This window comes from Aotus nancymaae, unplaced genomic scaffold, assembly GCF_030222135.1.
Source record: "Aotus nancymaae isolate 86718 unplaced genomic scaffold, 86718_ANA_hifiasm-v0.15.2.pri h1tg000006l, whole genome shotgun sequence".
Taxonomy (NCBI): domain Eukaryota; kingdom Metazoa; phylum Chordata; class Mammalia; order Primates; family Aotidae; genus Aotus; species Aotus nancymaae.
Genome location: NW_026988417.1, coordinates 38,421,413 through 38,443,539, shown reverse-complemented (window position 1 = coordinate 38,443,539; position 22,127 = coordinate 38,421,413). Strand labels below are relative to the sequence as shown.

General features: G+C 41.5%; 1 protein-coding gene across 1 annotated transcript in view; it reads left to right on the top strand.

Moving 5' to 3' along the window:
• Positions 1-22,127, top strand: part of SMIM14 (small integral membrane protein 14) — an 84,091-nt gene that overhangs the window by 12,476 nt on the left and 49,488 nt on the right. Inside the window, exon 2 of the mRNA XM_064366500.1 lies at positions 18,223-18,331. Coding sequence (XP_064222570.1) covers positions 18,257-18,331 — 75 coding nt within the window. The 5' untranslated portion in view covers positions 18,223-18,256. The remainder of the gene's footprint in view (positions 1-18,222; positions 18,332-22,127) is intronic.

Here is a 22,127-nt window from a genome sequence, read left to right as displayed (position 1 = left end):
CAACCCAATAGACTAAGGTACCTGAGAAAATAGGGTCACATTAATGAGAATTTCTAAAAAAGTGGTGGCAGACTTGGGGTGGAGGGTGAATCTTTAACAGAATCATCTGTTGCAGAGAAAGGTTAAGGAGAAAAGTATTATCCTTTCCTTGAGTTTTGAGCTTTCTCCAGAGTAGTGATCACAAAGGTAATTTGTAACATTTATTTAGTTGTTAATTATATATTGGTATGCAGATATTATTTAAATTAAATTCACAGTTAACTTGATCGCAAGCCCTTGATGGTTAAAGCTACCTTTGTTTCTTCTGTATCCTCCTCTGAACTTTTTTGCTGGTTACTTAGTCCCCTGAGAACTTGTTAGATACATCCTTTTCAAGAAAGGAGAGTTGAGAGAAGACATGCAGTTTGAATCCCACCTCCTGAGCCATGTGACTTTGGGCAAATTACTGAAGCTTTCAGAGCCTCAGTTCTTTCCTCTTTAATTGAGTGGGTAAAAACTGCTATATCTCCAAAGTTGTAAAAGTGCCACTTGTGAAGGTGTGATTTTTTTTTTTTTTTTTAATAGAGACGGGGTTTCACCATCTTGGCCAGGCTGGTCTGGAACTCCTGACCTTGTGATCCACCCGCCTTGGTCTCCCAAAGTGCTGGGATTACAGGCGTGAGCCACCGTGCCTGGCTAATTTTCCTTTTTCTTGATGGTGTCAGTTCTCCCCAGCAGCGGAGCTGACAATTCCTCCCTTGATGTTTTGGGGGCCTTTTCTGTATTTCCCAAGACTTGAGTAGTCATGGATTTGATGTCACTGATATTTTTAAGTTTCTATGCTGGCTCCACTTGTTATTTCTGAAGTGGGCTTGCTTTGGCAGGAGTAATCTCTACCGTTTTTTCTGTTTGTCATCTCAACTATGGTAAGCATACAGATGTCTTTGATTGCAGATGTATGTTGAGAAAAGATAAAAAAACAAAACTAGTTGAGGCAATGTCATTTTCCTGATTTTTTTCTACATGTGTTTTTAAAATTAAATGAATTTCCATTTGCTTTTATTTTAAACTTAATTTAACAAAAATACTATACCAGCATTAATAGTTTATGGTAGATACACTGTTTCAGTGTTTAGATTCTCTTCTGCAGTTAAAGCTTCCACCAGAGAGTGAGTAGGGAAGGGAAAAGTAAACTTGGAAAACTAATTTTGCAAACAATGATTGCCTCAGATTTAGGTCAAAGGATGACTTTAGAAGTATCCATGGTAGGGCCTGTTTATATGCTTTTTGATATCTTCACTGATGATGGGATTTGGTTCATTTTGTGACCTTTTTTTTTTTTTTTTTTGAGACGGAGTTTCGCTCTTGTTGCCCAGCCTGGAGTGCAATGGCGTGATCTTGGCTCACTGCAACCTCCGCCTCCTGGGTTCAAGCAATTCTCCTGCCTCAGCCTCCTGAGTAGCTGGGATTACAGGTATGCACCACCATGCCCAGCTAATTTTTTTTGTATTTTTAGTAGAGACGGGGTTTCACCATGTTGACCAGATGGTCTCGATCTCTTGACCTCATGATCCACCCGCCTCGGCCTCCCAAAGTGCTGGGATTATAGGTGTGAGCCACCGCGCTGTGCCTCATTTGGTAACATTTACCTGCAGAGTTATCCTTTTTATGATATATTATCTCTAACCAACAAATTCAGTGATGATAGACAGGGTTGAAACAATTTAGCATATTCAATTCGAGTCAATTGAGGTATAATTATTTGTCTCTAGAACTAATGGTTATAGTCAGAAGAACAAGAAACTTACTGTAAGAGTATTCTTTTACAGAGTTAATACTCTTCAAATAGTTAAAATATTCAAATGGTATAATTTCAGAAAACACATACTTATATACAGTGAAAAGTCTCCTTACTACTTCTGTCCCCAGGCCACTTAGGTCCTCTCTCAGTACTAAATCTGAAGGTTTGGGACTGTTTGCAAACATCTCTCCATAGATGAAAACTTAGCCTTAAGTTACTAATGTTACTCATGTTTTGACATCAACATTTTTATTTTTATTCTGGGTAGCATCTCTTGTTTGCACATGTATGTAAATTTGTACATATATATAAATATACGTATGTAAATATATAATTTGGTTCAAAAAGTATACATAGAAACATAGGAAAATGAAAAATCAATATCTAATCATCTTAATAACCAGCATAATGAGTTAATATACAATAATTCCTCCCCAAGTTTAAATTCTAGGTAGGTAGTAATTCTACATACTTAAAAACCTTAATCACAGGAATATCACACTGAGCATATTGGAATTCTGACTCATTTCTTAGGAGGCAAATAAATCTCTTAATATTGTTGCTCTTGGAAGAAGGAGTGGAGAACTAACCTCTGTTGAAGGAGAGAGGAAACCAGAGATTGGCAAAAGAGTAGAGAGGTTTAATAAGGATACATATTTTTATGCTACAGCTTTGAGAAAAATAAAGAAAAAATCCAGTTGCAGTAATTTTGGGTCCTTAGAATACTGCTTTTCTTCTTCTTTTTTTTTTTCAATGTAAGGAATGGATCAGAAGATGTATAGAGAAGATAAGCTCACAGTCAGGTTACACTATTCTGTTATGTTTTGATGTGGGTACCAGGGAGGATTAACTTGGAAAGAAAAAGAATTTTCCAAGTCACGCATTTAGTTTGTCTGTTAGCACAATGGAGTCAGAGCAGCAAGAGTCAGAAATTCCCAAGTTATAAAATGTGACTGGGTGCAGTGGTTCACTCCTGTAACCCCAGTACTTTGGGAGGCTCAGTCAGGCAGATCACTTGAGGCCAGGAGTTTGAGACCAGCCTGGCCAACATGGTGAAGCCCTGTCTCTACTAAAAATACAAAAATTTGCCACGCATGGGTGGCACATGCCTGTGTTCCCAGCTACTTGGGAGGCTGAGGCAGGACAATCACTTGAACCTGGGAGGTGGAGTGAGGTTGCAGTGAGCAGAGATCGTGCCACTGCACTCCAGCCTGGGCAACAGGAGACTCCGTTTCAAAAAAAAAAGTAAAGGAATTAAATGCTTGGATGGAAGAACTAAAATGCCTAATATACAGTCTTCTGTCTCAAATAAAAATTATTTTACTTGGTATGTCCTCAGGAAAAAAAAAATATTTAAGCCTCTTGGTAGAATTATAGGAAGGGTGATTCCAAAAAGTTTCTGGAGAACAATAGATAATGGTGGTATTACATTAACCATTATTACTAATTTAAGATAAGCAGAATGTCAGTAATTATTTCTTTTTGTCACTCATAAGGACTTCCCTAGGATCACCTAGAGCTAGTGTTCTAACCCTACTTCCCCATAAATTTTTGAGTTCTTCGTCCACCAGAGTTTCATACATGCAATTTTTCATTTTCTTTCCAGCTTTTTTTAATGCTGTGTTTTCAAATTTATTTATATATATGCCATTTTGTAGTCTGTTTTAATAGGCTTTTTTTTTTTTTTTTTAAAAACAGAGTCTTGCTCTTGTCACCAGGCTGGAGTGCAGTGGCACAATCTTGGCTCACTGCAACCTCAGCCTCCTGGGTTCAGGCAATTCTTCCGCCTCAGCCTCCCGAGTAGCTGGGACCACAGGCGCGTGCCACCATGCCTGGCTAATTTTTTTGTATTTTTAGCAGAGACGGGGTTTCACCATGTTGGCCAAGATGATCTTGATCTCTTGACCTCGTGATCTGCCCACCTCGGCCTCCTAAAGTGCTGGGATTACAGGCGTGAGCCACTGCGCCCAACCTTAATAGGCTTTTTTTCACTTAATACATAAACCTTTTTTTCTTACTGCAAAGTTTATCTTTTCATTCTAAAAGCAATACATATCATTCACAAAAGAAAATTGAAGACAGTAATTACAAAGCAAATGGTTTCATTTTATGATCACAAAAACAATAGTTTATAGCTTAGGGCAGACATATTTTGTGAGAATTAGTGTCATATACTTCAGCTTTTCATTCAGAGATCTGACAGGAGCAGAACATGTTTTGTCTTCTGTGCTGCATTCAGCTTCATTGTCATCTGTTCCTCTTCTTTGCCTAGTTGTTTGGTTCTCATAAATGACTGATTGAAAATGTGTGATGGGAGACAGGTAGAGGTATGCAGAGACCCTTCCTGTTTCATTGCCACACCTAGACTCAACCCAGAGTCTTGTCTTTCAAGGTCCCTTATGGAACCTTCCAAGTCCAGTTTTCTGGGGATTAGAACTGGGAATCTCTGGCCAGGCATGGTGGCTCACGCCTGTAATCTCAGCACTTTGGGAGACTGAGGCAGGCAGATCATCTGAGGTCAAGAGTTTGAGACCATGAGACCAGTCTGGCCAACATGGTGAAACCCTGTCTCTACTGAAAATACAAAAATTAGCCAGGTCTGGTGGCCACCTGTGTTCCCAGCTACTTGGGAGGCTGAGGCAGAAGAATCGCCTGAACCCGGGAGGCAGAGGTTGCAGTTAGCCAAGATGGTGCCACTGCACTCCAGCCTGGGCGACATCTCAAAAAAAAAAAAAAAAAAAAAAAAAGACCTGGGACTATTTAACCCTTTTCAGGGATGTCCCTTCCTTGTTTTCAGTGGAATAGCCTAGCAGCATACACCAAATCTATTATAGAGATAGTTAGCAAGAGACCAGTTTTGCTAGCTATACCATGTTACTGCATAGTATGCTTCATTGGTCAAATGTACCATAGCTTTAATTACTAATATTTGGGTTCTTCATAATTTTTTGAATTTTCAGTAATCTACAATTCAGACAGTCCCTTAGGACAGATTGATAGAAATGTAATTCTTTTTTTCTTTTTTTTTTTTGAGCCGGAGTTTCGCTCTTGTTACCCAGGCTGGAGTGCAATGGTGCCATCTGGGCTCACCACAACCTCCGCCTCCTGGGTTCAGGCAATTCTCCTGCCTCAGCCTCCTGAGTAGCTGGGATTACAGGCACGCGCCACCATGCCCGGCTAATTTTTTTTGTATTTTTAGTAGAGACGGGGTTTCACCACGTTGACCAGGATGGTCTCGATCTCTTGACCTCGTGATCCACCCGCCTCGGCCTCCCAAAGTGCTGGGATTACAGGCGTGAGCCAACGCGCCCGGCCCTAAATATCATTTTTTAAGAGCAGTTTTAGGTTCACAGGAAAACCGAGCTGAAAGTATAGAGTTCTCATATATCCCCTGCCCCACATATACATAGCTTCCCTACTACCAGACACCAGAGTGTTAACCTTCGTTACAGACAACGGACCTAACATTGAAAAGTCATTGTTACCTAAAGTCCATAGTTTACATTAGAGTTTACTCTTGGTATTGTACATCCTGTGGGTTTTGACAAATGTATAATGACATATATCTACCACTACAGTATTATACAGAATTGTTTCACTGCCCTAAAAATTCCCCCATCCATTTATTTTTATTTATTTATTTATTTTGAGACAGAGTCTCACTCTTTCATCAGGCGCCAGGCTGGAGTTCAGTGGCACGATCTTGGCTCACTGCAACCTCCGCCTCCCAGATTCAAGCAATTCTCCTGCCTCAGCCTCTCGAGTATCTGGGACTACAGGCATACACCACCACACCCAGCTAATTTTTGTATTTTAGTAGAGACGGGGTTTTACTATCATGGCCAGGATGGTCTTGATCTCTTGACCTCATGATCCGCTCACCTCCACCTCCCAAAGTGCTGGGATTACAGGCGTGAGCCACCGCGCCCAGACCATTTATTTATTTATTTATTTATTTATTTAATTTATTTTTTGAGACGGAGTTTCGCTCTTGTTACCCAGGCTGGACTGCAATGGTGCGATCTCGGCTCACCGCAACCTCCGCCTCCTGGGTTCAGGCAATTCTCCTGCCTCAGCCTCCTGAGTAGCTGGGATTACAGGCATGCGCCATCATGCCCAGCTAATTTTTTGTATTTTTAGTAGAGACGGGGTTTCACCATGTTGACCAGGATGGTCTCGATCTCTTGACCTTGTAATCCACCCGCCTCCCAAAGTGCTGGGATTACAGGGGTGAGCCACCGTGCCCAGCCTCATTTATTTATTTTTTAAAGGTCTGTTGGACTTGACATTTTTAATTTTTAAGTAAATATATTTATTTTGGGTTACATTTAGACTTACAGAAAAGTTGCAAAGATAATACAAAATTACTGTATACTCCTCACCCAGCTTCCCCTAATATTAATGTCTTACATTCAGGCTGGAGGTCGTGGCTCATGCCTGTAAATCCAACATTTTGGGAGGCCAAGGTGGAGGATCACTTGAGCCCAGGAGTTCAAGATCAGCCTGGGCAAGATAGTGAGACCCTGTCTCTAAAAATAAATTAAAAAAAAAATTTTAGAGACTATGAGCTATTTTTTTTTTTTCTGTTGGCCATTTTAACTCCTCTGTCTCTTAGAGATTTGCATGAGCTGGATTGTTTAAGGTTCTAATAGCAATGATAAATTGGTTAACAGCACTGGAAAATTTCCTTACCACATATAGCAACAGTATGACTCAACTGAGTTATTACTGCCAAACTCTACCAGGAAAGGTTGCGTTAGTTGTAGAGGAGAGAAAATGACCTGGACCTGCAGAATAAGGGGAATTGCTTTTTGCCTCCTCAACATTCATATTATTTCACTGCTTTTCTGTGCCAAGAATTGTTTGAGAGCTTCAGATGTGTTTATTTTGCCCTTAATGCTACATAAAAAGTCACTTATAAACCATGTTGCTTAATGTATATGTGGAGTTAGATTGCTATCACAAAAATGGGAAAATAGTGACATATAAATTAAATGTCTATTATGAAAATATAAAAATATTTTTTAAAAGTAGCATAGAAGCTGGGTGTGGTGGCTCACATCTATAATCCCAGCACTTTGGGAGGCCAAGGCAGGCAGATCACCTGAGGTCAGGAGTTTGAGACCAGCCTGGCTAACATGGTGAAATCCTGTTTCTACTAAAAATACAAAAAATTAGCTTGGCGTGGTGATGCGTGCCTGTAATCCTATATAATCCTAGCTGCTTGAGAGGCTGAGACAGGAGAATCGCTTGAACCTAGGAGGTAGAGTTTCTTTCGCTCTTGTTGCCCAGGCTGGAGTGCAATGGCACCATCTCGGCTCACTGCAACCCTCCCAGGTTCAAGCAGTTCTGCTTCAGCCTCCCAAGCAGCTGGAATTACAGGCATGTACCACCACGCCCAGCACATTTTTATATTTTTAGTAGAGACCAGGTTTTACCATGTTGGCCATGCAGTTCTCAAACTCCTGACCTCAGGTAATCCTCCCACCTTGGCCTCCCAAAGTGCTAGGATTATAAATGTGAGCCACTGTGCCCGGCTATTTTGAATTCTCTTAGTAAACTATTCATGTTTTCGTGACTTAGACCTTTGTGACTTGTTGCACATTTTTGAGAAACAAGTCTTGAAGCTGCTTGTGAAGGATCAAGCCCGTGACTTTGGTATTAGCATTGTTCTCTAACATTAGCGATATGTATTGGGGAGATGAACAAGTCTATGAAACATGAAAGGCGGAAGCATTGTTTTAAATTGCTTTCTATCAAAAACCTCATTGAGGCAGATTTACTAAAATTCTGATTCAGTAATCCCTTTCTGTCTTGCCTAGGATAGAGCAGCTTCTTAATGTCTCTGGAGACCGAGGGATTTAAATGTGCAGTGGGACTGGTTAAGTTTTTTTCTTCTAGTGTCTAGCTGCTGGTTTGTGTTGACACTTGTTCTTGGGTCCTCACCAAAAGAGAACTCTGTTCATTCTATTTTCAAGAAAACCTTAGAGATTTAAAAATGGAAACTGTTAACTGAAAACTGAGTAGTACTTAAAACAGCTCAAGTTTGTAGGAAGAAGGTTCCACAGCAGTGTAGCACTATTGAGGGATAACGTCCTATTTATAAATATACTTTCTCATTTTACATGGAGGCTAACTAAGACTGAAGTAGAATTTAAAATTCTAGTTGATTTACTTGTTCCTGGCACATATAGATATAGAGAAAATAAACATTGTCAAGACTTCAGTAAATATTTATTCTGTGAGTGCTGTGGCTAAGCAGCATAGGCGGTGTTCAGAGATGATGATGACTAAGATTTCTGTCCTCCAGAAGGACTGTTTTTTAACGGGTGATGGTGGCATCTGATTTTGTTAATTTAATGAATTAAAAAGAGACTTTAAAATAGCCATGTTTTACAATTTTGATAGATAATACAGTGATAAAAACAAGTCTCCCTTTCTTTAGAAAAGCCAGTGTGCTAGTGTTTTCTTTGTGTTCAGAGGCTACAGTGGTGGTAATTTCTGTATTTGAATTTCTTTTTTTTTTTTTGAGACGGGGTTTCGCTCTTGTTACCCAGGCTGTTGTGCGATGGCGCGATCTCCGCTCACCGCAACCTCTGCCTCCTGGGTTGAGGCAATTCTCCTGCCTCAGCCTCCTGAGTAGCTGGGATTACAGGCACGCGCCACCATGCCCAGCTAATTTTTTGTATTTTTAGTAGAGACGGGGTTTCACCATGTACCTCGTGATCCGCCCGCCTCGGCCTCCCAAAGTGCTGGGATTACAGGCGTGAGCCACCGCGCCCGGCCCTGAATTTGTTTTATAAAAATCTTAGTAAGGCCGGGCACTGTGGCTCACGCCTGTAATCCCAGCACTTTGGGAAGCCGAGGTGGGCAGATCACCTGAGGTCAGGAGTTCCTGACCAGTCTGACCAACGTGGAGAAACCCTGTCTCTACTAAAAATACAAAATTAGCTGGGCGTAGTGGCGCATGCCTCTTAATCCCAGCTACTCTGGAGGCTGAAGCAGCAGCAGAATTACTTGAACCTGGGAGGTGGAGGTTGCGGTGAGCTGAGATCGCACCATTGCGCTCCAGCCTGGGCAACAAGAGCAAAACTGTCAAAAAAAAAAAAAAAAAAAAAAACTTAGTAAAAGGCCATGCTTGTTGGCTCATGCCAATAATTCCAGCACTTTGGGAGGCCAAGGCAAGTGGATTGCTTGAGCTCGGGAGTTGAGGACCAACCTGGCAACATGGCAAAACCCCATCTCTACCAAAAATACAAAAATTAACCAGGCATGGTGGCAGGTGCCTGCAGTCTCAGCTATTAGGGAGGCTGAAGTGGAAGGATTGCTGGAGCCTGGCAAGTCGAGGCTGCAGTGAGTGGTGATTGCGCCACTGCACTCCAGCCTTGGTTACACAGTGAGACCTTGTCTCAAATTTTTTTTTAATAAAAAAAACTTAGTAAAATATATTTTCATTTTAACCAACACAGTATTGGCCTGGGGGGGTACACATTGGGAATAAGGAAGGATGGGCCAGTATTTGTGGTTGACACTTGCTTATATCCAGGCCAGCATAATCTGAGCCTTTTCGCACAGTTTGAAAAGACAGTTGAGGCTGGGCGCAGTGGCTCACACCTGTAATCCTAGCACTTTGGGAGGCCGAGGCAGGCGGATCACCTGAGGTCAGGAGTTCAAGACCAACCTGACCAACATGGTGAAACCCTGTCTCTACTAAAAATAAAAAATTAGCCAGGTATGGTAGTACACGTCTGTAATCCCAACTACTTGGGAGGCTGAGGCAGGAGAATCGCTTGAACCCAGGAGATGGAGGTTGTGGTGAGCCGAGATCACCATTGCACTCTCAAAAAGAAAAAAACAGTTGAGAAACAGAAATTCACCAGTGGACTTTATCTACATATAAGCATAGGTTATATTTACTTTCAGAGTTTTCTGTGTTGGGTATGTACGATCAGTTCTCTAACATGAAAGCTAATCACCTTTTTTTAAAAGGTGTGGACAGGGTGGCCTCAGACAAAAATGCGAAGTAGAGTTTGCATATGGTGTTGCTTACCTTCTGGAAAGTGGGGCTCTCCAGCTTAGGCTGCATCTCCATCTCCCCTTCCAATTCTCACCTCCCCTTCTCCCCTTAACTCAGGCAAGCAGATCTAGAAGGATATTAGATGGAAAGGTTTGCCCTGTTTGCGGCTTGATTTCATCTCAATATGTGTTGGTGGTTTCAACAAATTTCCACGTAGAAATCTACCTTATTCTAATAGCTGTATGGGATCTCATGTACTCATTGCATCATTTAATAGGAACACTGAAATGTACTTTGCATTACTTTTATTTTTGCTGTTATGGCATTCCAGTAAACATGCTGTACAAAAATTTTGCATACTTGTTTGAATTTGGACATTCAAATTAACTAGGATGTATTATTATTATTGTTATTTTTTGAGATGGAGTCTTGCTCTGTTGCCCAGGCTGGAGTGCAGTGGTGCAATTTCAGCTCACTGCAACCTCCGCCTCCTGGGTTCGAGCAATTCTTCTGTCTCAACCTCCTAAGTAGCTGATATTACAGGTGCATACCACCATGCCCAGCTAATTTTTGTTCTTTTTTTTGAGATGGAGTCTTGCTGTGTTGCTCAGGCTGGAGTGAATTGGCAATTGGCATGATCTCAGCTTACTGCAACCTCTACTACCCGGGTTCGAGCAATTGTCCTGCCTTAGCCTCCTGAGTAGCTGGAATTACTAGCATGCACCCACCACCTTGCCCAGCTGATTTTTGTGTTTTTAGTAGAGACAGGATTTGGCCATGTTGACCAGGCTGGTCTCGAACTCCTGCTCAGGTGATCTGCCTGCCTTGGCCTCCCACAGTCTTGGGGTTACAGGCTTGAACTATCGCACCCGGCCGGATGAATTAATTTTACCAACCTTCTGATAGGTGTAAGTAAGATGGTTTTGATTTACACTTCCATTTTGTATTTGCTTATTGGCTCTGTATTTTCCTTTGAATGTAATCTTTGCCCACTTTTCTACTAGGTTGTCATTTTCATACTGATTTTTTTCAGAGTTCTCTGTAAATTAAGGAAACTAGCCCTGATATTGCACATGGTTGTTCTTTTTTTTTTTTTTTTTTGGAGATGGAGTTTCACTCTTGTTACACAGGCTGGAGTGCAATGGTGCAATCTCGGCTCACCGCAACCTCTGCCTCCTGGGTTCAAGCAATTCTCTTGCCTCAGCCTCCTGAGTAGCTGGGATTACAGGCACGCGCCACCATGCCCAGCTAATTTTTTGTATTTTTAGTAGAGACGAGGTTTCACCATGTTGACCAGATGGTCTCTATCTCTTGACCTCGTGATCCAACCGCCTCGGCCTCCCAAAGTGCTGGGATTACAGGCGTGAGCCACCGCGCCCAGCCCACACGTGGTTTTTCAAGTTTGTTGTCTTTTCATTTTATGGTGTATTTTTTGTTTTATAGAAACTTTTATTGGTTTTGGTTGTTAAAATTATTGGTCCTTTCCTTTATGGTTTCTTGGACTTCTATTCTACATGTATTCTTGTCATCTTCTCATAGTTATATATGTGTGGCTTTTTAAAATTAAAATTTATATTTTAGAAGTCTTAATACATAAATACATATAAGAAATGTAAAAATGGTGGGAGGGAACCGCAACAAAAAAAGAAATGTAAAAATTGACAATGAAACTCTATTTCCCCAAGTTATATTCTGTTCCCCAGAGCTATTCACATATTGAATCTGATGTATGTTCTTCCAGTTGGTTTTTTTTTTTTTTTTTTTAAGATAGTCTCGCTGTCTTGCCAGGTTGGAGTGCAGTGGCACTATCTCGGCTCACTGCAACCTCCTCCTCCCAGGTTCAAATGGTTCTGCCTCAGCCTCCCGAGTAGCTGGGACTACAGGTGCACGCCACCATGCCCAGTTTTTTTGTATTTTTAGTAGAGACAGGGTTTCACCTTGTTTGCCAGGATGGTCTCAATCTCTTAACCTTGTGATCTGCCTGCCTTGTCCTCCCAAAGTGTTGAGATTACAGGCGTGAGCCACCGAGCCCAGCATTTTTTTTTTTAACAGAACCAGATCTAGTTCTATTATTCAGGCTGTAGTGCAGTGGTGTGATCATAGCTTACTGTGGTCTCAAACTCTTGGGCTCAACCGATCCTCCCACTTCAGCCTCCAGAGTAGCTAGACCTACAGGTATACACCACCACACCCAGCCAATTAAAAAACATTTTTTTTTGTGGAGGTGGGGTCTCCCTGTATCGGTCAGTCTTCCAGGGCTTTATGTATGTGTCACAGTTTAATTAAAACAAATAGACAGTTACCCTGCCATTTTATTAAATAATCTATGTTTTGAAATGGCACCTTTTGCATATTCTAAATTTCAGTAAAATCATGGGACAATTTGTGGATACTATAATCTGTTGCTGTAGTTGACTAATTTTATGTGTGACTTCATTTTTAAAAGTTAAACTGGGCCAGTTACGGTGGCTTACACCTATAATTTCAGCACTTTGGGAGGCTGAGGCGGGAGGATCACTTGAGCTCAAGAGTTCAAGACCAGCATGGGCAACATAGGGAGACCCCGTCTTTACAGAAAATTAAAAATTAGCAAGGCATGGTGTGTACCTGTGGTCCTAGCTACTTGGGAGACTGAGGGGGAAGGATTGCTTGAGCCTCGGAGGTTGAGGCTGTGGTGAGGTGTGTTTGTGCCATTGTACTTCAGCCTGGGTGACAGAGCCAGACCCTGTCTCAAAATAAAAAGTTAAATTACTTGTGTCTAGAATTTATTTTGGCATAAGGAATGAGGAAAGGGAGGGAGCTAATACCATTTATGAAATAATTTGTCTTCCTTCCAGTGATTCAATATGCTGTCATTAAAACCTATATAGTTCTCCAAGGAGCCCCACCATTGTCACTGATCTGTTGAAGGAGAATTTTAACTAGGTTCTCTCTACCTGCCGTGGCTTCCCTCTTCTCAGTTTTCCATCGTCCTGCCAAGGTAGTCTTTTTAGAACACCCCAGGGTGAAATCACATGGCTTCACACTGCTCTTTGGGTAATGACCTAATCCTGAACATGGCCTTAAAGACCCTATGTGGCCTGACTCCCTCTCCTGTCTCATTTTAAACCACTCTGCTATCTCAATTCTAGCACAGTGTGACTTTCTTTCAGTTCCTCCAACATGTCATACTCTTACTAAGGACCTTTGTACTGCTTTTCTCTTTGTGTCTGGAATGCCCCACCAAGCCTCATACCTTCTACTTCCACCTTGCCCTAATGTATTTAAGTCATTCATCCATTCTGAACTTTTAGTTAAGTTCTTCAGTAAAATCTTCCCTGACTCTCCAGATGAGTTTAGAACATGTATGTGCTCTCCAGGCACCATTTATTTATATAACAGCTTTGAGTTATGATTCACATACCATACAATGCACCTATTTAAAATGTTCAGTACAGTAGCTTTTAGTATATTCACGGAGTTGTGTGAGCATCACCATAGAACATTTTTTTCAGCCCCCGCTAAAAGCCTTTACACATTAGCAGTCACTCCCTATTTTCCCTGCAAACTTCCCAGCTCTGGGCAACCAGAGTGGTGGATTTTTTTTTTTTTTTTTTAATTTTTTGAGACCGAGTCTCACTCTGTCGCCCAGGCTGGATTGCAGTGGTGTGATCCCAGCTCACTGCAACCTCCACCTCCTGGGTTCAAGGGATTCTCTTGCCTCAGCCTGCCAAGTAGCTGGGATTACAGGCATATGCCATCATGCCCAGCTATTTTTTTTTTTTATATATATTTTTAGTAGAGAGGGGGTTTTTCCCTGTTGTTCAGGCTGGTCTTGAACTCCTCACCTCAGGTGTTCTGCCCGCCTCAGCCTCCCAAAATATTGGGATTACAGGCATGAGCCACCAAGCCTGGCCATCACCATCATTTTCAAAACTTCTTAGTACCACAGATACAAACTACTGGTTAAGCAGTAACTCCGCATTCCCTTCTTCCCTAATTCCCTTCTTTCCCTAAGAATGGAAATCACCATTCTACTTCCTTTCTCCATGAATTTGCCTATTCTAACTAGATATTTCATATAACTGGGCTCACATGGTCCTCCTGCCCCACCCACCCAAGTAGCTGCGACTACTGATCCACCCTTTTTTCTGTGATTTCATTTTTGATAGCTACTGTTACTATGTCTTCAAGTTCGGTAATCTTTTCTTCTGTAATGTCTAATGTGCTGTTAAACTCATCTGGTGTATGTTTCATCTCAGACACTGTTGTTTTTATCTCTACAAGTCCATTTGCATGATTTTACTCTCTTTAATGTTTCTCCTTAATATAGTCATTCTTCTAGCTTCTTCTTCCCAACTTAGGGATACCACTAGGCTCTTGTCTGGGTTTTCTTTTTCCTTTTTCTTTTTTATTGTACTTTAGGTTCTGGGGTACATGTGCAGATCATGCAGGATTGTTGCATAGGTACATACATGGCAAGGTGGTTTGCTGCCTTCCTCCCCCCATCACCTATATCTGGTACTTCTCCCCACATTATCCCTCCCCACCCCCTCTGTCCCTCCCCTAGTGCCCCCCAACTGACCGCAGTGTGCAATGCTCCCCTTCCTGTGTCCACGTGTTCTAATTGTTCAACACCCGCCTATGAGTGATACCATGCTGTGTTTGATTTTCTGTTCTTGTGTCAGTTTGCTGAGAATGATGGTTTCCATATTCATCCATGTCCCTATGAAGGACACGAACTCATCTTTTTTTTATGGCTGTGTAGTATTCCATGGTGTATATATGCCACATCTTCTTTATCCAGTCTGTCGTTGATGGACATTTGGGTTGGTTCCAGGTCTTTGCTATTGTAAACAGTGCTGCAATGAACATACATGTGCATGTGTCTTTATAATAGAACAATTTATAATTCTTTGGGTATGTACCCAGTAGTGGGATTGCTGGGTCAAATGGTATTTTTGTTTCTACGTCCTTGAGGAATCGCCACACTGTCTTCCACAATGGTTGCACTAATTTTCACTCTCACCAGCAGTGTAAAAGTGTTCCTATTTCTCCACATCCTCTCCTCCATCTGTTGTCTCCAGATTTTTTAATGATTGCCATTCTAACAGGTGTGAGATGGTATCTCAATGTGGTTTTGATTTGCATTTCTCTAGTGACCAGTGATGATGAGCATTTTTTCATATGTTTGTTGGCCTCATAGATGTCTTCTTTTGTAAAGTGTCTGTTCATATCCTTTGCCCACTTTTGAATAGGTTTGTTTGTTTTTTTCTTGTAAATCTGTTTTAGTTCTTTGTAGATTCTGGATATTAGCCCTTTGTCAGATGGGTAGATTGCAAAAAATTTTTCCCATTCTGTTGGTTGCTGGTTCTCTCTAATGATTCTTTCCTTTGCTGTACAGAAGCTCTGGAGTTTAATTAGATCCCATTTGTCTATTTTGGCTTTTGTTGCCATTGCTTTTGGTGTTTTAGTCCTGAAGTCCTTGCCTATGCTTATGTCCTGAATGCTTTTGCCTAGGTTTTCTTGTAGGGTTTTTATGCTGTTAGGTCTTATGTTTAGATCTTTAATCCATCTGGAGTTAATTTTAGTGTAAGGTATCAGGAAGGGGTCCAGTTTCTGCTTTCTGCACATTGCTAGTCAGTTTTTCCAACACCATTTATTAAACAGGGAATCCTTTCCCCATTGCTTGTTTTTCTCAGGTTTGTCAAAGATCAGATGATTGTAGATGTGGGTGTAGTTTCTGAGGCCTCTGTTCTGTTCCATTGGTCTGTGTCTCTGTTTTGGTACCAGTACCATGCTGTTTTGATTACTGTGGCCTTGTAATATAGTTTGAAGTCAGGCAGCATGATGCCTTCAGCTTTGTTCTTTTTGCTTAGGATTGTTTTGGCTATGCAGGCTCTCGTTTGGTTCCATATGAAGTTTGAAGTGGTTTTTTTCCAGTTCTGTGAAGAAGGTCGTTGGAAGCTTGATGGGGATAGTGTTGAATCTATAAATTACTTTGGGCAATATGGCCTTTTTCATGATGTTGATTCTTCCCAACCATGAGCATGGAATGTTTTTCTGTCTGTCTGTGTCCTCTCTTCATTGAGTTCTTCTTGAAGAGGTCCTTTACATCCTTTGTTAGTTGTATTCCTAGGTATTTTATTCTCTTTGTAGCAATTGTGAATGAGAGTTCACTTTTGATTTGGCTCTCAGTTATTGGCGTATAGAAATCCTTGTGATTTCTGCACATTAATTTTGTAGCCTGAGACTGCTGAATTTGCTTATCAGTTTCAGGAGATTTTGGGCTGATACAATGGGGTCTTCTAAATATACAATCATGTCATCTGCAAATAGAGACAGTTTGGCTTCCTCTTTTCCTAATTGAATACCCTTTATTTCTTTTTCTTGCCTGATTGCTCTGGCTAGAACTTCCAATACTATATTGAATAGGAGTGGTGAGAGAGGGCATCTTTGTCTTGTGCTGGTCTGGGTTTTCTCACCCCACACTTGGGCTTAGAATCTTGAGGCAGTAAACTGAGCCAGTGATAGGACTCAGGACTCACCTCATTTGTTTTTCCATCTTTCTGGTATCTCTGGTATCACTGTTCTTTGTAACCTCATGTTCAATGTCTTTTTTTTTTTTTTTTTTTGAGACAGAGTCTCCCTCTGTCGCCCAGACTGGAGTGTGGTGGGATGATCTCAGCTCACTGCAGCCTCTGCCTCCCAGGTTCAAGTGATTCTCCTGCCTCAGCCTCCTGAGTAACTGGGACTACAGGTGCCTACCACCATGCCCAGCTAATTTTTGCATTTTTAGTAGAGACAGGGTTTCACCATGTTTTCAAGGATGGTCTCTATCCCCTGACCTTGTGATCCACCCACCTTAGCCTCCCAAAGTGCTGAGATTACAGGCGTGAGCCACCGCACCCAGTGTTTTGTTTGTTTTTTGTTTTGTTTTGTTTTTTAATGTGAACTCACTGTGTTGCCCAGGCTGGAATACAGTGGTGTGATCACGGCTTATTGCAGCCTTGACTGCCTGGGCTTAAGCAATCCTCCCACCTCAGCCTTCTGAGTAGCTGGGACCATAGGCTTAATGCCACCATGCCTGGCTATTGTTTTTTCTTTTTTTTTTTTTTTGAGATGGAGTCTTACTCTTTGACCCAGGCTATAGTGCAATGGTGCGATCTTGGATCACTGGAACCTCTGCCTCCTGGGTTCAAGCGATTCTCCTGCCTCGACCTCCCAAAGTGCTGTGACTGCAGGCGTGATCCACTATGGCTGGCATTGTTGTCTTAAAAACAATTGTGGCCAGGCGCGGTGGCTCACGCCTATAATCCCAGCACTTTGGGAGGCTGAGGCAGGTGGATCACGAGGTCAAGAGATTGAGACCATCCTGGTCAACATGGTGAAACCCCATCTCTACTAAAAAATACAAAAATTAGCTGGGCATGGTGGCGCACGCTTGTAGTCCCAGCTACTCGGGAGGCTGAGGCAGGAGTATTGCTTGAACCCAGGAGGTGGAGGTTGCGATGAGCCGAGATCACGCCATTGCACTTCAGCCTGGGTAAAAAGAGTGAAACTCCGTCTCAAAAAAACAAACAAACAAACAAACAAAAAAACAATTGTTTCTGGTCAGGCATGTCAGCTCACACCTATAATCCTAGCACTTTGGGAGGCTGAGGCAGTCAGATCACCCAAGGTCAGGAGTTTGAGACCAGCCTAGCCAACGCGGCAAAACCTCATCTCTACTAAAAATACAAAAATTAGCCAGGCGTGGTGCACGCCTATAATCCAGGCTACTTGGGAGGCTGAGACAGGAGAATCACTTGAACCCAGGAGGCGGAGGTTGCAGTGAGCCGAGATTGCACCACTGCACTCCAGCCTGGGCGACAAAGTGAGACTCCATCTAAAAAATAATAATAATACAGTTGTTTCATGTATTTTGTCTAGTTTTTAAAAGATTGTTTTAGGCAGAACAGGAAATACGGTTGCCAATACTCTATCTTGACCTCTCATTTGTTTCTCTTTATTTTTCAAAATCTAACTAGCTATTTCTTAGCTATGTCATTAATTTCCCCCCATAAACCTTGGTATCATTTTAGATACCTTTTCAGATGTCTGATTTAAATTGTTTGCATACTGGAACTAATCAAGTTAAATAAGTAATTAAGCAGAGTAGGTTCTAGCATCATCAGCATCACAGGTGGGGCCAGTTTAGAGCATCTGAAGACATTCATATTTTTAGGAGATGGGGCTGATGGCAGAAGGGGTAGCCAATTCACCTGTATAGATTCATAATTCATGTAGGATTAATAATAAATTCATAGATACAGGCAATAAATATGAACTATACTTAGTTTAATAAAACTGTTGTGAATGTGTATACAATATCTGAATTTTTCATAGCTCAAGAGAAAGAGTAATTCTGAATAGTAGACTTATAGTATTGTTTCCTTCCTCATAGATTTAACAGTCAAGTAAAATCAAGCTGGGCAATCATGGCAGAAGGTGGATTCGATCCCTGTGAATGTGTTTGCTCTCATGAACATGCGATGAGAAGACTGATCAATCTGGTGAGATGAACAGGATAATCCTTTTCTGAATTGATCTCTATCCCTTGTAGCCTGTTTTCTTGAAAATACTAGTTATTGGAGGGTTTTCATCTGATGGTCACTAAAAAGTATTTCATAATTGAAATTGAAATTCCACATTTGTTTAAGTTGTAATGATTAAAATGTGGCCGGGTACAGTGGCTCACACCTATAATCCCAGCATTTTGGGAGGCCAAGGTTGGCAGATCACTTGAGCTCAGGAGTTTGAGACCAGTTTGGCCAACATAGCAAAACCCTATCTCTAAGATTATAAAAACTAAGAATATAAAAATTAGCCAGGCATGGTGGCACACGCTTGTAGTCCCAGTTACTCAGGAGGCTGAGGCGCGAGAAGTGCTTGAACCTGGGAGGTGGAGGTTGCAGTGAGCCGAGATCATGTCACTGCACTCCAACCTAAGGGACAGAACAAGACTCCATCTAAAAAAAAAAAAAAGTTTGCTAGCAGTTACTTCATTAGAGATGAAAACAGACTACTGTCTTTATTATTATTATTATTATTTGAGATGGAGTCTCGCTCTGTTGCTCAGGATGGAGTGTAGTGGTGCCATCTCAGTTCACCATAGCCTCTACCTCCTGAGTTCAAGCGATTCCTCTGCCTCAGCCTCCCAAGTAGCTGGGACTACAGGCGCCTGCCACCACACCTGGCTAATTTTTGCATTTTTAGTAGAGACTGGGTTTCACTGTGTTGCCCAGACTGGTCTCAAACTCCTGACCTCAAGTGTTCTGTCTGCCTTGGCACCCCAAAGAGTAATTCTCTCTCTGCCTTTTCTACTTTATAGCAATACAAATAAAATTGTTTTTAGCTGTATGGAGCTTGTTTGCCTGCTAAGCTGCTATTGACAGTTCCTATTATGATACAGTTCAAATCCTACACCAACATATGGCATGACAATACAAATCTCTATGTAAAGGTTCTTTTTTTTTTGAGACAGAGTCTTATTCTGTCTCCCAGGCTGGAGTGCAGTAGCGTGATCTTGGCTCACTGCAACCTCTGCCTCCTGGGTTCAAGCGATTCTCCTGCCTCAGCCTCCCGAGTAGCTGAGATTATAGGCATGCACCACCGCGCCCAGCGTTATTTTTGTATTTTTAGTAGAGACAGGGTTTTGCCTTGTTGGTCAGGCTGGTCTCAAACTCCTGACTTCAGGTGATCCTGATCCACCCATCTCAGCCTCCCAAAATGCTGGGATTACAGGTGTGAGACACTGTGCCCAGCCTATGTAAAGCATTTCTGAAAACAAATCAATTATTTGACAGAGGTAGATTTCTGAACAACAGGATCTGAATAGTCTCTTTGAGTCGATTGTACTGAGTCTATAAGCTTAAATACAGGGCTATTTATATTATACTTTTTATGTGCAAAAGGAAAAATTTGACCATTATTAACAGTGAAGTATATTCTTTTTGTTCATTTTTTTAAATATTTTATTGCGTTTTAGGTTTTGGGGTACATGTGAAGAACATTCAAGATTGTTGCATAGGTACACACATGGTAATGTGGTTTGCTGCCTCAATGAAGTATATTCTTATATTATACATTATACTGGTTGAGTATCCCTTATCTGAAGTCTTTGGGACCAGAAGTATTTTGGATTTTTTTGCATTTTGGAGTATTTGCATTATACTTACTGGTTCAACATCCGTAATCGGAAAATCCAAAATGCTCCAAAGAGCATTTCCTTTAGCCTCATGTTGATGCTCAAAAATTTCAGATTTGGAAGCATTTTGGGTTTTAGATTAGGGATACTCAACCTGTAACAACATTTTAACTGTTTAAAAATACTCTTGTATGTCAGTTAATAAATGTAGGTACAAACAATTGCTCAAATGTTTGAGTTGTCAATAACAAGCAGGTTTTCTGCTGACTCAGTGTTGCTACATGTAGTGATCAGAAATGTGTTTCTTTTCAATGATGTACTTTTTTAGAATCAGCATGCACTAGGACTTTGATCCTTAAGAATGCCTCAGAAGGAAATGAATAAAATAAGAACTTATACATTAAATCAGACTCTTGAGGGTATAGAAATATAATGGTAATGTGATGTCTCTGATAACTTGATGTAAAAGTAGGTGAGTCTAAGGAGAGAATATTTTTTTATGAAGCAAAGAGCCAATAGTTTTTGTTTGTTTGTTTTTTGAGATTGAGTCTCGCTCTATTGCCCAGGCTGGAGCGAAATGGGACAATCTGGGCTCACTGCAACCTCCACCTCCCGGGTTCAAACGATTCTTGTGCCTCAGCCTCCAGAGCAGCTGGGATTATAGGTGCCTGCCACCATGCCAAGCTAATTTTTGTATTTTTAGTAGAGATGGGGTTTCACCATGTTGGACAGGCTGGTCTCGAACTCCTCACCTCAGATGATCTGCCTGCCTTGTCCTCCCAAAGTGCTGGGATTACAGGTGTGAGCCACTGCGCCTGGCCAATATTATTTTCCAATAGGCTTTTCTACCTCATACGCATCCATTATCATCATGTTTTTTTTTAAAGACGTGATCTTGCTGTCACCCAGGCTGGAGGGCAGTGGCAGGATATCTGCTCACTGCAACCTCCATCTCCGAGTCTCAAGCGGTCTTCCTGCCTCAGCCTCCTTAGTAGCTGGGACTACAGGCACCAGCCACCACGCCTGGCTAATTTTTGTTGTTTTGTAGAGGTGGGGTTCCACCATGTTGCCCAGGCTGTCTTGAACCCCTGAGCTCAAGTGATCTACCTGTCTCCCCTTTCCAAAGTGCTGGGATTGCAGGCATGAGTCAACCACACTAGCTCTGGTTTTTCTGAGACAGGGTCTTATTTTTTCCCCCAGGCTGGAGTGCAGTGGCATGGTCATAGTTCACTGCAACCTTGAACTCCTGGGTTCAAGCAATCCTCCCACTTTAGCCTCCCAGGTAGCTAGGATTACAGGTGTGCACCAATATGCCCGACTAATTTTTTACATTTTGGTAGAGATGGGATCTCACCAGGTTGCCCAGGCTGGTCTCGAACTCCTGGCCTCAAACGATCCTCCACCTTAGCCTCCCAAAGTGCTAGGATTACAGGCATGAATCACTGCACCCCACCTGCATCCATCATCTTCTATTTTTATACTTCAGAGGACCTTTTCTCTTAGTACCTGTTATCTGACACCTTTATAGAACTCTAAGCTAACTCCCAGCCTGTATTTTAAAAGCAGAAAATCTGAGGGTATAATTTTTTGCCGTTAGTTATAACTACCAGAATTTAAATCTCTATGTGCTTAGGAAACTCACAGATGTACTTAGTGATACAGTATGATGGCAGAACAGATTTATTCTCATTTTCTAAAAATGAGCATTTAATTCATCTTTGCAATAGAGTAACATCTTATTTTAAGTACCAATTTGGAATTTTGGGGTTTTTTGATCTTATGTAATGTAATTGGGTTTTCTTGAAGGCCAGAGTATCATCAATTTTTAAGAATTTAAAGTTCTTATAGCAAGTAGAAACCTGGAGAAACTTGAAGATTTAATTTACAGGGTAGCTCATTAATTATATGCTGGGCGTGGTTTAGTTTTGCCTATTCCGTGGAAATAGATGGGCTTTGCCAAGGAATATATACAATTTAGGAGCAGTTAGGATTTTATTATTACTTTATTTTCATAAAAAAGTACAGTATATACTTCATAAATAATGCTTGGCCGGGTGTGGTGGCTCACGCCTGTAATCCCAGCACTTTGGGAAGCTGAGGCGGGTGGATCACAAGGTCAAGAGATTGAGACCATCCTGGCCAGCATGCTGAAACTCTGTCTC